The sequence below is a fragment of the Sylvia atricapilla genome, chromosome 2 (genome assembly GCF_009819655.1).
Source record: "Sylvia atricapilla isolate bSylAtr1 chromosome 2, bSylAtr1.pri, whole genome shotgun sequence".
In the NCBI taxonomy this organism is placed as follows: Eukaryota; Metazoa; Chordata; class Aves; order Passeriformes; family Sylviidae; genus Sylvia; species Sylvia atricapilla.
In genome coordinates, this window is record NC_089141.1 from 89,864,231 (window position 1) to 89,879,398 (window position 15,168).

Here is a 15,168-nt window from a genome sequence, read left to right on the forward strand (position 1 = left end):
GTGTCCAATTCTATGTCTCTGCTTACTAAAACGCGGTATGTTTCATTGCATAAATCAGATTTTGTTAAATAGATAACCCATCTATCTCACTGTAACTCATAAAAAGTTATCATCTTGCATGAAATATTGAAGAAAACAATTAAATCTATGTTCATTTCACAACTGGCATTAAAACAATTACCACTGAGTGATGAAATCCAACACTAACCTGTCCATTGCTGGTCACAACTGTGTTGTCTAACAATAAATAGGCACCAAAGAAAAATACCACAGCATCAAACACTCCTAGGAATGTCCAATAAATAAATGCACGCCAGCGCAGCAAAGCATTCTTGGCAACATCTCTGTGTGAAACAAGAAACGTGTTCACTATCAGCAAGTTTGAAAATTCCAGTTAAATGAGATAATTCATATTGTTTCTTGAAAACCACATTTCCCAATTACAACTGTCTACCACTTCAAATCTAACTCCTTCCTCAAAACGCCTTTTTAACTTATTTTTATTTAATTCTTACTAAAGCCTTTTTACTGCTCCCTGTAATTCTGCTTATTTCAACAATGGCAAACTCCCTGTGCTGTACCCATTTACTTTTCAATCTTTTTACAAAAGGTATCTCTTTTCCAGTGCTTGCTGTGCATGCCATGATCCATTGCAGATATTAAATGGAAACACTAGAGGTCTCTGGAGATTTTGCTTTATTTCCCCTAGGATACAGACTACTGCAACAAAATAAAACATGAATTTTATTCTGGAATGTGAAACAAGGGGTTTGCAGTTGACTTGAAGCTTCAGGTCAAATAGAGTTTCTTGAATGTTTTTCCACAAAAACATACATGGATCTGTCAACAACAGAACGCTTCATTAGCACGCATTTTCTTACTACGAAAACTTTTAAGTGTTACAACTTCAGTTCTTGTCCACAGAAGGGGTATGTATCAACTTGGCAAATAGTATAGAATGTTATCAGAGTATATCAGGACACAAACTAAATGAAAACTGAGTTAGAGAAACATTTACTACCAACCAGTACTTCCACCATATGAACTTTAAAGACTGTCTGATGACCACATAAAGTAATTTCTCCCCAGAGACTAACAATACAGAGTGCAAACCCATATGTGGCCAGCAATAACCTCATTTGGTCCAGAACAACCCCTATTGCCAAAACAGCTTAGCAATACCTCTCTTAGGTATCAAAACCCACAAGTCTCTAACAAATGACTAGCTTTCATAAACCAAAACAGGCTTCCGAATTACCATTTCAAAATTAAAAACATTCAAAACATCAAAGAGCAAATAAAAACGTGACTGTTGGAACGCAACAGTAATCTCTTGTATTCCTCTTCAATTTCATTGGTAAAAACATATCACTACATTGACTAATATTACATCTTTCAAATCATGTTTTTCCTTTGATTACCTACTCTTACCCCTCCCAGAAATGTATTGGCTTTGCAGCTACACAGATCTAAATTGGGCACTGTTCGTAATTTAGATGGCCAAATGCAGTTAATTGGCAAGACCTGTATTTCAAGTGGCTAAGAACCTAAACAAGTCAATTCCAATGCCCAGAAGTGAGTCAACAATATGCAGAGGACAATGCTGGACATGACACAGAATACATCCTCTGATACATTCTAACACTCAGTCGTCTTTTCTTTCAGAATAAAATGTATATAGAAAAAACCCAGCATGTTTTCTTTTTTTAGAAGACTTCTGTTCCCCATGTTTCCTCCCCATGGCTGGAGGAAAATAAAGAGTACTAAAATAAATCTCCTATTTTAATTTGGTTAAACAGTGATTTCTATTTTGCTCTCACTCCCTTTGTAGCAAATGCTTGGTGTGGTTTGCAAATGTGCATGTAAAAACACGTTTATCTATTGTACTTTGTAGGCCATGCATGTTGTCTTCAACGCTTCTGTTGCAGTGTATCTGATATTCTACTGTATCCCTGTGATAGAGAAATGCTGGGGATTTCCACTGTAAGAGACACGGATCCCACAACTGAACAGTCAAACTTTGGCGTACAGTGTTTAAATTTTACCTGTACAGGGAAGGCTCTCTCTTGAGTGTGTCTGGACTGACATGTTGTTCCATTAGACTGTACAAGAGGATAGGAAGGGAGGTGAAGCTGATATTGTACAGTGTTAGATACGCAGTATCATATAAAGTCTGTAGATGGAAAAGAATTGAATCAACTACTTTATATTAAAAATTAAATCTTACTTTAAAATTAAATCCTTTGCATGAGACTTGATTTAAAATGAATGTATGAACTTCTGCAGAAACCAAACTTATATTGTTTCAGAATGGAGACAAATACCCCTGAACATATATAGGCCACAACTCTCCACTTGTATCTCATTTACCTGGAAGAAAAAGATCAGCTAAAAAATCCATTTCACGGACCAATCTGGTCCACATCCTGGCTCTTCCTACTGTTTCAGCTGTAATACCAACTTCAAAGTACCCAAACTGAACAGCACATTCCTGTAGAGGCAGAAACTCTGACACAACATCCATGTATCCCCTCCCCTTTTATCTCCTCAATGTCTATAAAACTTGGAGATATTCACAACTCCAGAGGTTTTTCAGCTCTGAGTGACTGCAACAAGCTTCACAAAGAAACATCTCAATATGTCTTTGATTCTTCTTCTCACTGAGATGCTTTTTCATGCATGTATCATCAGTGTACCCTCAATCCTACCCTGTCACCCCACAAAAAGAGCTGTTTATGTCCCCAAACCTATCTGGTGATCATTCATTCTGGAAAAATTGCTATCAAAATCCCCTTTTCAATTCAAAATTATGTTTATCACTTAAAAAGATAAAAATTAAGCTAAATTTTCATAACACATGCTTTCATATCTAAATCCTAATAACGCTTTATAAAAACCTACAAATTTTCAGTGGTTGTTTGAAATGAAAATCAAAACAGAAAAAATAGTTTCGCCATTCTAACTCCTCCTGGGACTTTCTTTCAGCAAATTCAAAGCAATAGTACTATTTTCCTCCAATTAAATCCAATTCTCACTCAATTTAATACTGAAAATATAAACCCTTTTTGTCTAACTTCAGTCATCCATTCCTTTTTTTTTTTTGCTCTCTCATTCAGAAGAAAGAAGAGGTAGATCCATTCTACACAGATGAGAAGAAGAGAGAAGACAAAATAAACAAATTTTAGGAAGGCAAATACTGGATTTTCTCCTGAACGATGGCATTTTTCTGGTGAGCAACAGTTCACTTTTCCTCTATATTTCAGTTTTGATATTTTCTTTTCAACTAATTGAATGCTGCTATTCATTTGAAATTTGTAATTTATACCTGTTCATGCTAGAGAAGATTAGATCATTCTCTCATTTTCATTCCGGATTCTAAAAATGAACAACTGATTCAATTACTCATCTTTCAGGATTTCCTCTATTCGTGTCCAGTAGGCTTAAATCTAACTGACTATATATTTCCCACAAACATTTCACTTTGCACTGCCATTTCCATATTGTATTGTATATACATTTCCAAATATTGTATTTCTGTATTCCTTGACTTTAACATTCCTTTATGGTAATTCATAAAACTGACTTCTGTAACTTAAATGCAGTTGCCACTGAATAAACCAAAAGGGATGTTCTTCGTGTAAATTAGCACTAAATTCTCAGGAAGATCCTTTTTTTGTTGTTGTTAAAAAAAGCAAAAGAGATAACATGATATTGATGGAAAAAGATCAACTAACCTGTTGTGAAAACCCACAGAAGAACTGATATAAAAACTGAGGAAAAATGAAGCAGACATTCTGAAAAACAAAATTACTGTTGTCAAGCAAAATGGAATAACTAATTTATATACAATGCTATAGATATGTATATCATAGTTTTTTAACACTAACAACAGTGAGCATTGCAGGAACAATAGAAAAAATGACATATATTAAACCCTAACAGTCACATCTTGCAGTAATACTGTTAGAAAAATCCACTTAAAATATTTCCAAAATAATCTTGATCACCTACACTACCTTAATGAATTTAGCACAACTTAATTCACAGTAATGTCTAAATTCTCAAATACTATTTCCAATGTGAATTAGAGGTACACTACAGAGATAACCTGGAAGGCACTGGAAATAAGAAGACCAGTCTGAGATAGAATTTGTAGGACATGAAAAAATAAGATTAAAAATTTGGTTTTAAATATAACATCTATTACAGAATCTACCTACATAAAAGCTATTTCTCTTCTTTTCCAGAATAAAAACAATAATCCCATTTCAGTACTGCATCTGGTACTCAAGTAAATCTCTTTATGCAATTGTTGCTAGTTTGTACCATTAGCTGCAAAAACTGTATATAGTTAGATATTACCATTTAAGTTTTTGAGGTTTATGTAATTAGAATAAGCATTCTCCTACCTTATAAAAGAAGTATTGCACAAGTTCAGATATCCTAATGTAATAAAAATGCCCATGAACAAGCAACATTTTTTTCAAATGTTTAAATTTAGGTATTGCATAGTCACTGTTTCTTGCTGCTTGACGACCTTCTTTGCCAATGATTCCTTTAAAAAGCAAAAAAGAGGTGAAGGTATTTAATAACTAAAGAACTACTAAAAAGATGTCATAAATTGCAAAATTATTATAATAATGCTATCTGATGTACTGATCTAATGGGAGACCACGACTGTATCTCATACAATTCCTAGGATAAATGCATTAGAAGTTGCCTATAACACATAAAACCTGATTCTTTGAGACTGTCTATTTGTAAAAAAATGTAAGTTTTTCGTCATTTCACTTGAAATAATATACTAAGGAGCAGGCTTACCTATACCAACATGTGCCTCCAGAATCATACTGACATCATTTGCTCCATCACCAATTGCTAATGTGATAGGATGTTCTTTTGATAACTTAATCAACTTTACAATCTGGAAAAAAAAAACAGTGTTAGAAACTCTCCTCTGTAATAGTTTGCTTATTTTATATAAGTGTAACATGAAATAAAAATTACCAAAACAGTTTTATAAGAAATTCTCTGAAGGAATACAAAACCAGAATTACTCAATCCAACAGCTATGCATAAATTTCAGTTTCTTCATATTACAAAGTATTTGTTCCAAGCATTTTTGAACACTTCCAAAGTACTTTGAGAGAGATGGGACAGAAGGAAGGAAGAGCCGAACAACAAGATGTTGTTGAGATTGTTTAATGCTGTGTCAGTACAGTGTTCCAGAGACAGAGTGCACAATTTCAAAGAAATCTTGAAATTAAAGACTAAAAATTTCTGTTTTCTCATCTGTGTTCTAATTTTTCCTACATTTAAGAAAATATATTGGACTCTGTATACACATAAAAACTATTGACGTATAAACTGTTCAAAATTTTGACTTCAAATCTTTCTATTACAAATTATCACCTCTGTAAATTTGGTGCCAAGTCAGCTGCAACTAAAAACTTTTACAAACTTCCAGATAGTTATAGCGCTGGCTAAACACATTTGTTGACATGAATAAGGGTTACATATGCTGTTCCTGTGCACTGAGAAAATGACTTGACAAACTGAAAGAATAAAGAAATGTGTATTCCAGTACTTCTTTCCTTTCAAATTTCTTCAGCTATCTTGAGAGGTTTCAGTAATGGAAGGATATGTTTTACTTGATAGAAACGACAAATGCAACAATATAGGTATAATGTATACTTAAACATGATAATGCACACATTTTTTTGCCTGCATTCTTCTTGGCTTTCCACTTACGTTAAAAATGGAGAAAAAAAATCATTCTGGAGTAATAAGTAACACAGGTTCATGTAGTGGCAAAAGAGTACGAAGCTTCTCAGGTTAAAAGAAGAGCAGTTAGTTCATTTATTAAATAGGTTCATATTAGCACATACCAATCATAAAATTTGAACAGTATGTACCTAAATCAAATTCAGGTGCACAGCTGCGTGCTGTTTTAGAATACCATTATCTAAATTGCTTGCCAGCAGAAATTCTCCCCTCTCCTTTTTTTTTTTTTTTTTACTTTTTCCATTTTGGAAGATACAAAAATTTATGGTAGTGTCTTAAGTTACCATAGTAAGTCATACAGAGTATTAACCCTTAATATTTACATATGTGCATAGCTAGCAAGCAATTATGAAATTAAATACAAACCTGTGCTTTTTGCAGAGGTGCCATTCGACAGCATAACACTGCACTGCAGTTTCTGCAAATATTAAGAAAGATCTCTCTGTAGTTACCAGAGCTCCCATCATGTCTTGGTTTCATTATTAACGATAATGCTGCTCCATCAATAATTAAACCATAATCTTGTGTATCAGTTGAAAGTCTGTTCAGGGATAAAATATAAACTAAGTGTCATTGCAAAATTCTCAGACACATTTAAAATCTGGCAATAAGAATTATATGAAAATTAATTAACAAAAAAATGAGTATAGAATACTGCAAAGTTAATACACTTCTAAAGGAAATTCCTTGCATAAGACTGACATTTACAACCTTTTAAAATTCTGGATTATGTTGAAAATATTCAGTGCTTCACCAGTTTGAATACATAAATCTGATACCTCAGTGACTTCACCAGTGAGTTTAAGTGTATAAGTAATAACTTTTCAGTTTGGTTTGAAAAGGTTCCAAGAACTGCAATAAGGTAAGCCAAGCTGCAGGAATAAAGTTAATTTTGTGGCACATTCCATAACACTCAGAAAAAATAAGTTAAAGGGAAAGACCTTCGATACTCTGATGAGGAATTTTTTTTTTCCAAACGTCTACATTTACAAAAGTAAATTGTGCCTTGCAAGAAATGCCTAAAAAAACCTGCTGGCCCAGATGGATAAGGCCACAGTCTACATCGGGAGTATGGATATTTGCCTTTAGAGTACTGGCTATGTCAAATACAGGCTTACTTTTATTTATAATACTAAAAAATAAAGTAATTATTTATGTTTCCTATAATAGCACAATATATTCTCATCCACAAAAATCTATTAGCAGTATGCCTGTAGTAATTTGAGCATTGCTAGAAGTGTAACCACAGAAAGTCACAGTCACAAGAAGTTGTTTATTCACTTTATCATAAACTGAACAATGGGGGAAGATAAGATGGTCTGGACTGCAAGAACCATTTTCTGCGGCATCCAAACAAGTTATTTCAGAGCACCCTTGCATCTGCCTGCATTACAGCAGCCTCAGGCTTCAGGTCAACAGTGAATGTTGTATAAATGTACACTGAGGCTCATTTTTATTCTCTTTTCAGTGTTCCAAGGTTATACACTACTGTGCATGGGGTTTCATCAAACATGGTTTCACCAAGATCAGTGTTTGTGAGAAAAACACCATATTTATTAATATGTATTTTAGGCATCTCCATTTTTTCTACTTGAACACAAGCTATTTTTGGCAAGCAAGATAAAATTCTGTAAACTACATTTAGTAACAGTACCCAAATATTTTCACCACTTTGCTACCACTGGCACAAATAGGACAATGCCATTGGTGCAGAATGATATCAAATAAAAAGGTACAATTATGATGTTCAAGCAATGTACTGAATGTTTGGTGTATTAAGAGTGAAATATTTTTAGCCTGAATTTCAACATACAGGCAGAATCCTGCTATTACTATCTGAGTGCTATTCTCCAGCTTTGGAGATAAAGGCAAAAACAAAAATCCAAAGAGTTTTAACATGTAGGAAACTGGCATTGCACAGAAAGTTAAACAAACATGTTTGATCACACTTTGTAAAGCCTATGGGACTTGAACAAAAGGGTACAGATGACATGAATAAAAATTAATTCTTTAACTGAATATACTAATGTTCTTAATTGGATTAATGGGGTATAAAAAGTGTAAAGGAGAGCTAAGAAAAATTATCTGGTCCAGAGGTTTATGCTGTAAGGCTAAGAGTTATAGAAAATCTCTGCTAAAATAGTATCACAAATACTTGTTAACTTATTGCTAACAGTTTTATGGTGGAAAAATTATTACACTGTCAGTTGTGATTTTTTCTTTTAATAGTCAAAGCAGTACCAGAAATGAGATAAAGAACATGACTGAAAACCTAAATTTACCTAAACAAGCTTAGACTTAATCACCATACAATAATTTACACATTAGCAACAAAAACTGAAACATATTGCTGTTCTTAAGGTAATTGGTCATAATTTCATTGTTTGCAAAATGCCCAGAAACCTACTTCTGGTCTGAAAATCCAACTTTTTCCTTACCCTGAGAAGGTATCCCTGGTTAAGCTGCCATTTTGTCTTATGACAGTTTTGTTTAGGTCAAAAAGCACATCATGTAAACTCTGCTCCTCAATTTTCTTTGTGGTTAGCTCAAGTATTTGTGTATTTCTTCGGAAGAGTTTGCAAGCATAGCAAGTAGCTGCAGCAGTCTCCATTTTGTCTCCTGTCAGTACCCAAACTTTAATTCCTGCTTTCTGGAGTGCTTCAATAGTGTCAGCAGCTTTTTCTTGTAGTCTGTAAAGTCAATTAACAACATACATTGATGAATTGCTTGGAAATGAAAAAGGTCTTTATTGAAAGATTTTCATAAACAAATAAAAATTTCAATAGATTTTAACAGATCTAAGAATTTTTCCCACAAAATGACTCCAAAAATGTTTAGAGAACTAGTATATGCTTTTGAATTTTTTTTAAGACCTAAAGATTCTTCCTTTATTTCCTAAATACCCATTTTTCAGTCCTTTCCTCCAAAACTTTTGCCTATAATTTGCTCAATAAATTATTACATGAATGTCTACAGTTCAAATACACTGATTTTTGTACACTTTACTATCATTACTTGCTTTCTAGGTTATAAATTTACCATGTGTAACTTTAGTAAGCTAAGGATGTGGAATTGATTCAAATAAGGGGTTTCCCAAATAAATCTCGAATGCAGAAAAATTTCAATTACTTTGTCACCATCGCTGAACATAAGAAACTAAGAAATGTACTAACTAACCGATCTTCAACAGCTGTAGCACCAAGTAATATAAAATCTCTTTCTATCTTCTCATACACTTCTGCCAATTTCTTGTCCCGGTCCTGAAGGGCCAACTTTGCACTCTGAAGCAGCTTCTGCACATTGCTATATTCTTCTGCCGTGAGCTTTTTATAAGCAACACACAATGTTCGCAGTCCCTCCTAAAGAATGCAATCAAAAGAAACAAAATGCATTTTACAAAACTCTTCTTAGACTCCTTGCTGGTGGTTTATGCTGAAGGATTTGAAAATGGAACATCATGAAGTGACTAGGTATAGACTGGTACAGTATAGTATAGACCAGGATGTGGTTCAGGTTAATTCTGTTCTGCTCTGGAAGCAGTTACAACCTGATGGACCAACCTCAATCTCCCAGAACATAAAACAGCTCAGTGATCCAACTGGATATATAAGATGACAAGAGAAGGCAAGGTCAAGGTAAAGGCTTCCTTCCCTATGTGTATAATTAGGCAGGATGAGTCAGAATAAATAATAGTAATATAAATAGTAGCTCTGCAGCTACTATATATAAGTATACTTTATATACAAGAGGAATACAGATTTTGATGCTGTGTTGCAGCACATGCACAGAAAGGGACCAAACATCACAAAGAGAACTGAAAGTGAAAACCCAACTGTACATTTCAGTCAAGTGAAAACTAGAATTTAGCTGTGGGTGTTCCAGACTGCATCAAACTTCTGGACTGTGTGGTGAGTAAGAAAGGCAGTATATACATTGTGTAAGGTGGAGAAAACTGTATTATAACACAGTAAAGTTTTGGCATCTGAGTTATCTACTGCTTCTCACAACACCATTTAAATGGCACTCCAGCTTCTTTAACTTGAATCCATCCAGTAGGTCTTTGTATATTATTACCAAACCAAGGATGAGAACTATTAAAATACCTCCCTGTCTCGATATTGACAAAAGCAGGATGCAGGTATTTTCTTTGGGAGGCTTCTGTGTGTAAGAGCTGGTCCTATTTCCAGTTATGCAGGATGAAAAAATTGGTGCTGGTCTGCATTTCTTTCTTGACAGACATTGAATGGATATGATATGTAGATACTTTTCAATTCCATTAGCTTCTTTTACTTGTAATTATCAGACAGCTGTCCCATATAGTGAAGCATAATAAAGCACTTCGAGAGTTTTTTGCTTCAAAACAAAGGCAGGTGACACTAGGAGGTTTTTTTTCCTCACACATCTGTAATACTACTTTGTTTTTAGTTTGAGTACTGACTGCCAGCAAATTGTATGCTATGTAAGACTGGCAGTTTTCCTGCACTGCAGTGAGTTCTGCATATTTTTGGGCACAACAAAACTCAAATACTACTTTTAGGTAAAACCAAGTTCTGAATTACTTTTAAAAGTGATCAGCCAGCTCATAGCTGATTTTCAGCAAGCAAAAATATAAGGTATGGATGATCACTGCACTGTCTCCCAAGAGCTTGTAAAGCAGTCAAAGCAGCAAATCACAGTTTGCAAGGCTGGGGACTGAAACTAGTAATAGTTTTTATGGAGATTTTTAGTTTTTCACTTTTCTTCAATTCAAAAATTAATTCAAACCACAATTGTGAAAATGCCATACTAAGGAGCTAACTGACGACCTCTGGTTTAACATTTCAGGAGTTTAACATACAGTTGTGCATATCTAATGCACCACAACTGACATCTGGAACATAAGATGGAGGACAGATGCAATTAAGGGAGTTACACGGACTGCTACCCACAAAGTCTGAGTGAACCTTGGCATAGAATAACCTTGGTGCCTGTAAAGACAAATCTGTTAGCAGGTAAAGCAGGTGGTCAGAACACTTAAATTTCTTTTTGACACTGGTATCATGTGAACAGATTAATAAAACGGAATCTTACCACTGCATTGCGTTCTACTCGGGATCGTACTTGCTCAATTTTACCTTCTTTAACCCTAGGAAATATGGAGGAATCTGCTCCCTTACAAAACAGAAATATATCACCTAAAAAAAGACAGCATATGGAATTCAAAATGACCAAATACACTTTCTTCAAAAAACATCCAGATTAATAAGCCTTCAAAATGTTTTCTTACAACATTTTTATATTTGTACTCATGCTAGTACCTGGTCCCTCATTTTATAAAGAAAGGCACACAGACTGTGTTTAATGCTTAACTGATAAATCTGAAACAAAAACATCTAACAGAAAGTGACAGCCCTACCTGTTGAAGACTTAACGATTACACTCATTCGCCGTCTCACAGAATCAAAACTGAAAACCTCCAGTAATTCAAACCTGAAACACATCAAGATTATGAATTAAATATTACTTCTAACATGGAAGATTATGTTGAGTACTATGGAATATGGAACTAGTACAGAATGAAACAGACAGTTGTAAATAATAAGGAAAGCCCTTAACTTCTAATTACTTGAACTAGAACTTGTGATGTCTAAGTATGAACAGTCATACTTGATGTACAGTCGACTTAATTTATTTAAGTAGAAGACTAGAAACCTTGCAGCAGAGTACCGTATTGACTATAAAGTAAGTTTCTATGCATAATACTTAGACATAGCCTTAGAACTTGAAATGCATACTTACATATAAGTCTTCATTTTATATTTTTTCTGATTTTTACTATTCCTAATCTCCCAGAAGTGCCGACGTAATTCCATAATCTTGCTTAAAGGTTGACAATTTATTCAAGTGAAAAAAACCCCAAACTTCTATTTACTGGTTGTACACTTGCCATTATTTCTACGGTTTGATTTTATCACATTTTCCTTTCTAAGAGGAAAAATGAACACAAGCTCCTGTTGCACTGTTTTGGTTTCATCAGTTTGTAAACTTCTATCATTTACTCTCTTACCTGTTCCTGTTAATTTAAGAGAGCCTCTCTTTTTCCAGCACAAACATAAGCAATCCAATCATTAATCCCAACTTTTTCAGGATTTGTCTCAGTCCAGATCTTCTTGTTTAATTACATCCTTCAGTTCTAAGTTCTTTTAACACCCTAGAACTCAGACCTGTGCAAAGCTACATCAGGCCTATGTCTACAAACTGTGATGCATTTGGGAGAAAATTCTCAATGATTATAGTGCTTTCTTCTGAGTCACCAAATGATGCCGACTCCAGTTCTTACGAGCTGAGCCAAAAAAGTTGGAAGTAGCCTTTGGGCAAAATTCTCCATATTATCCTAAAAGGGAGTAAAGTAACAGCAGGGTTCCTATATTTGTGCCCAAGAGTCCCTGTGTAGTTAGCAGAGTACCCAGGCAGGAAGATCCAGATACAAAACAGACTTAACTAGCAGACATCTAAAGAAGTGTAAGGTGAATTTTCAAGGGTATGCGTATATCACAGAAAAGCTGTATTATTCCAATGTTATTGAAAATTTGACTCATACTATGGTCCACAAAATTTATTCTACAGATATTTCCCTCCTGTACATTCTATGGATTATTTGTAAACAAACTGGGTACACAGCATTTTCTATTAAGAATATATTATGTACCATATATAAAACCATCAGGAACTATTAGATTAGGTCACAAATCCCACACCACACCTTCATTGTCATATCAGTATTTTATACTGCCTATAATTTCAAAAAAAGTGAAAGTAATTAAAATGACTGAATTTTCTTTATTTTTCTGCTAAACTGCAAGGTTCCTAGCTTTTCTGACTTAAAAATTCATGTGTAAGGAAACAATGGTTTTTTAAACACATCAACAAAAACTTGTCATCAGTCTATTTTGTTATATTTTTAACCACTCACTTTTCGATGTTATTTTCCCGATTTAAGATCTCCATATAATTGTCTTTCAGCCTTAGATAGGTGTAACCAAGTCTGTAAAATGAAACACAGAACAAGAGAATGAATGCACCAAATATGTAACTATCCGGTTTAAGTATGTCATAATGATTTAAGACTGAGTCCATGACAAACCAACACCAAAACTCCAAACTGTTTTTAGTTGATTTTAGGCTACGAATATTCACTAATTCATCTTAAGAAAGCCATCAGCTGTAGATAACTTAGTGTTTGTTATTATGATTTTTGTTCTGAAAACAATTTTGAGCTTCAGTGATTAGATCTATATTTTAGAAAAATATAATACCTAAGTACACACATACCTCTGTATTCCTTCAACTAAAGCAACTTCATCAGGTGATGATGATATATATATACAAGATCTTCTTGATACCTGGTTTTTCTTCAAACCATCTACACTATCATCATCCTTTACCTGAACAGTGTGGCAAAGACAAAGAGCTCGGAAAAATAATTCCTCTCTCTCCTGAAAAATAAAAAGGACAGTTGTCATTATATGTTATCACTTGGAAACTCTTCTTTTGGGAGGTGATCGATATCGCTGATTATTAATCAGACTAAGGCAGGCTCCTTGAGGGGGAGCCATGTCTTTCCCTGTGGTAACCATACAATTGTGTCACAGCTGTTTGTACCCTTAGGCTTGCATACAGGTCAAGCTAATGATGCAAAACACCCCACAGAGTGCATCTTCTACCTCCTCTGAGTGCCTAGATGTGGCTGAAGGTGCTCTTTCTTTACTTATGCTTAACAACTTGTATTAACTGAATACTAGGCAAGGTATAATTTAGAAGTCCTGAGTTCACACAGAAGGATGTAGTAGTACCTGGAGCACAGATCTTAGCAGACCTTACAGATTCCAATCTCTTGAGCAGCTTGTACACCCTTCGGAACTAAATAAATTACTAAAGTGCACATACTTCGGCTGCTCCAGCCAACCAGTTCCTGTAACATTTCAGATGGTTTGGCAATGACAGCTCCTGGCACCAGAAAGGGAACTCTATTTCATGGATACCTGCCTGTGTTACATCTTTGTGTCTGAAACCTATTCTTCTGCACTGTTAAATATAAAGTGTCTGTGCCATCGTGATTCCAAGATAAAAACTCAGCACAGCTTGTGACCACACTCTGAGGGCCATGGGTGAGAGATACAAGGCTGCTGAACTACACCAACATATTTTAAGAGACTTTATTTTACACAGTGAAGGGCATATATGAAGTGAGTGCGAACAATATGATAGTGAACTGATGTAATAAAAAGTATACATTGTACTTTGGCTGTTATTATCCTGCCCATAAGTATACATTGTACTTTGGCTGTTATTATCCTGCCCATATACACCCTGTTCACCTGTTGACAAGTGAAGACTCCTGACCTTTGAACTAATTTTGCTTTATGCAGAAAATATCCACAATACATACATGCTGTAGGTAGCACACTTCAGATGTGGCTAAATTAAGTCACATTTTAAAGTAATTTTATTTGATTATAAACCATTCACTGGCCACATTTTCACTCAGTGATGACTAAATAAGTGTTTGCGCCAAGGCCCCATTTTCCCCTTTAAGGATTTTCTTGTCCTTTTCTTGCTTTCCCTGTTGTAGCTAAGGTTAAATAGGAACCTTATCTGTGTCTGTAGCTATTAACCAGAGAAAGTTCTATATTTGGGTTTTAAGTCAGCTTTAACAACTTCATTAAAATGAGAAACTTCTCATTAAGCCTTTACATCTTACTCTAAACTAGGAAATGAAAATGTCTATGCAGTTATCTACTTTGATTAGTAAAATTCAAGAATGTTTGATTTCTAATATTCCCTTCATCAGTACAGTTCAATTTTCATGCTTCATTGTAAAAAACCAAGAACATAGAAAGAGTTATCACACCTTTCCACTACTTCCTGGAGATGAATCGATCATATCAATGCCTGTACAATCATGGATGATTTGTCCATTGCAGATGACATGTGGTACATAAACATGCCCTTCAATGCAACATTCTACAAATTCCATATTATTCTCAGTTAACGTTCCTGTTTTATCTGTGAAGACATACTCAATCTGCAAATGAGCACAAAATAAAAACAGCAGGAAAGTGAAAAGAGATTTTCCAAAGTCTCCGAACAAAACTGCGTTTAATACTGGGGTACACCTTCCTTTGAAAATCTTCATGCTCTTTCAGAAAAGATATTGTCACCTTTCTTCATAGAAATATAAGCCCTGAAAGATTTTATCCTATGAGAGTATCAAACAACGCTATCTTCTCCGTCATAACACATGTAAATGATGTGTTTAACCTATTTCCCCTCTTCTCTCTAGGTCCTTTTTAGTTCTTAATGTCTTTCCTGCTGCAAGAAAAGTATTTACAGAAACAAAATGCA

General features: G+C 34.6%; 1 protein-coding gene across 2 annotated transcripts in view; it reads right to left on the bottom strand.

Annotated features, from left to right (window-relative positions):
- Window positions 1-15,168, bottom strand: part of ATP11A (ATPase phospholipid transporting 11A) — a 118,793-nt gene that overhangs the window by 18,616 nt on the left and 85,009 nt on the right. For both annotated transcript variants that reach the window (XM_066313802.1, XM_066313803.1), the window contains exons 13-25: window positions 14,675-14,848; window positions 13,096-13,259; window positions 12,737-12,808; window positions 11,180-11,253; window positions 10,855-10,958; window positions 8,962-9,143; window positions 8,223-8,474; window positions 6,151-6,325; window positions 4,822-4,924; window positions 4,410-4,555; window positions 3,735-3,794; window positions 2,046-2,173; window positions 209-344 (exon numbers count right to left, since the gene is read on the bottom strand). In XM_066313802.1, the coding sequence (XP_066169899.1) occupies window positions 209-344; window positions 2,046-2,173; window positions 3,735-3,794; window positions 4,410-4,555; window positions 4,822-4,924; window positions 6,151-6,325; window positions 8,223-8,474; window positions 8,962-9,143; window positions 10,855-10,958; window positions 11,180-11,253; window positions 12,737-12,808; window positions 13,096-13,259; window positions 14,675-14,848 (1,770 nt within the window). The remainder of the gene's footprint in view (window positions 1-208; window positions 345-2,045; window positions 2,174-3,734; window positions 3,795-4,409; window positions 4,556-4,821; window positions 4,925-6,150; window positions 6,326-8,222; window positions 8,475-8,961; window positions 9,144-10,854; window positions 10,959-11,179; window positions 11,254-12,736; window positions 12,809-13,095; window positions 13,260-14,674; window positions 14,849-15,168) is intronic.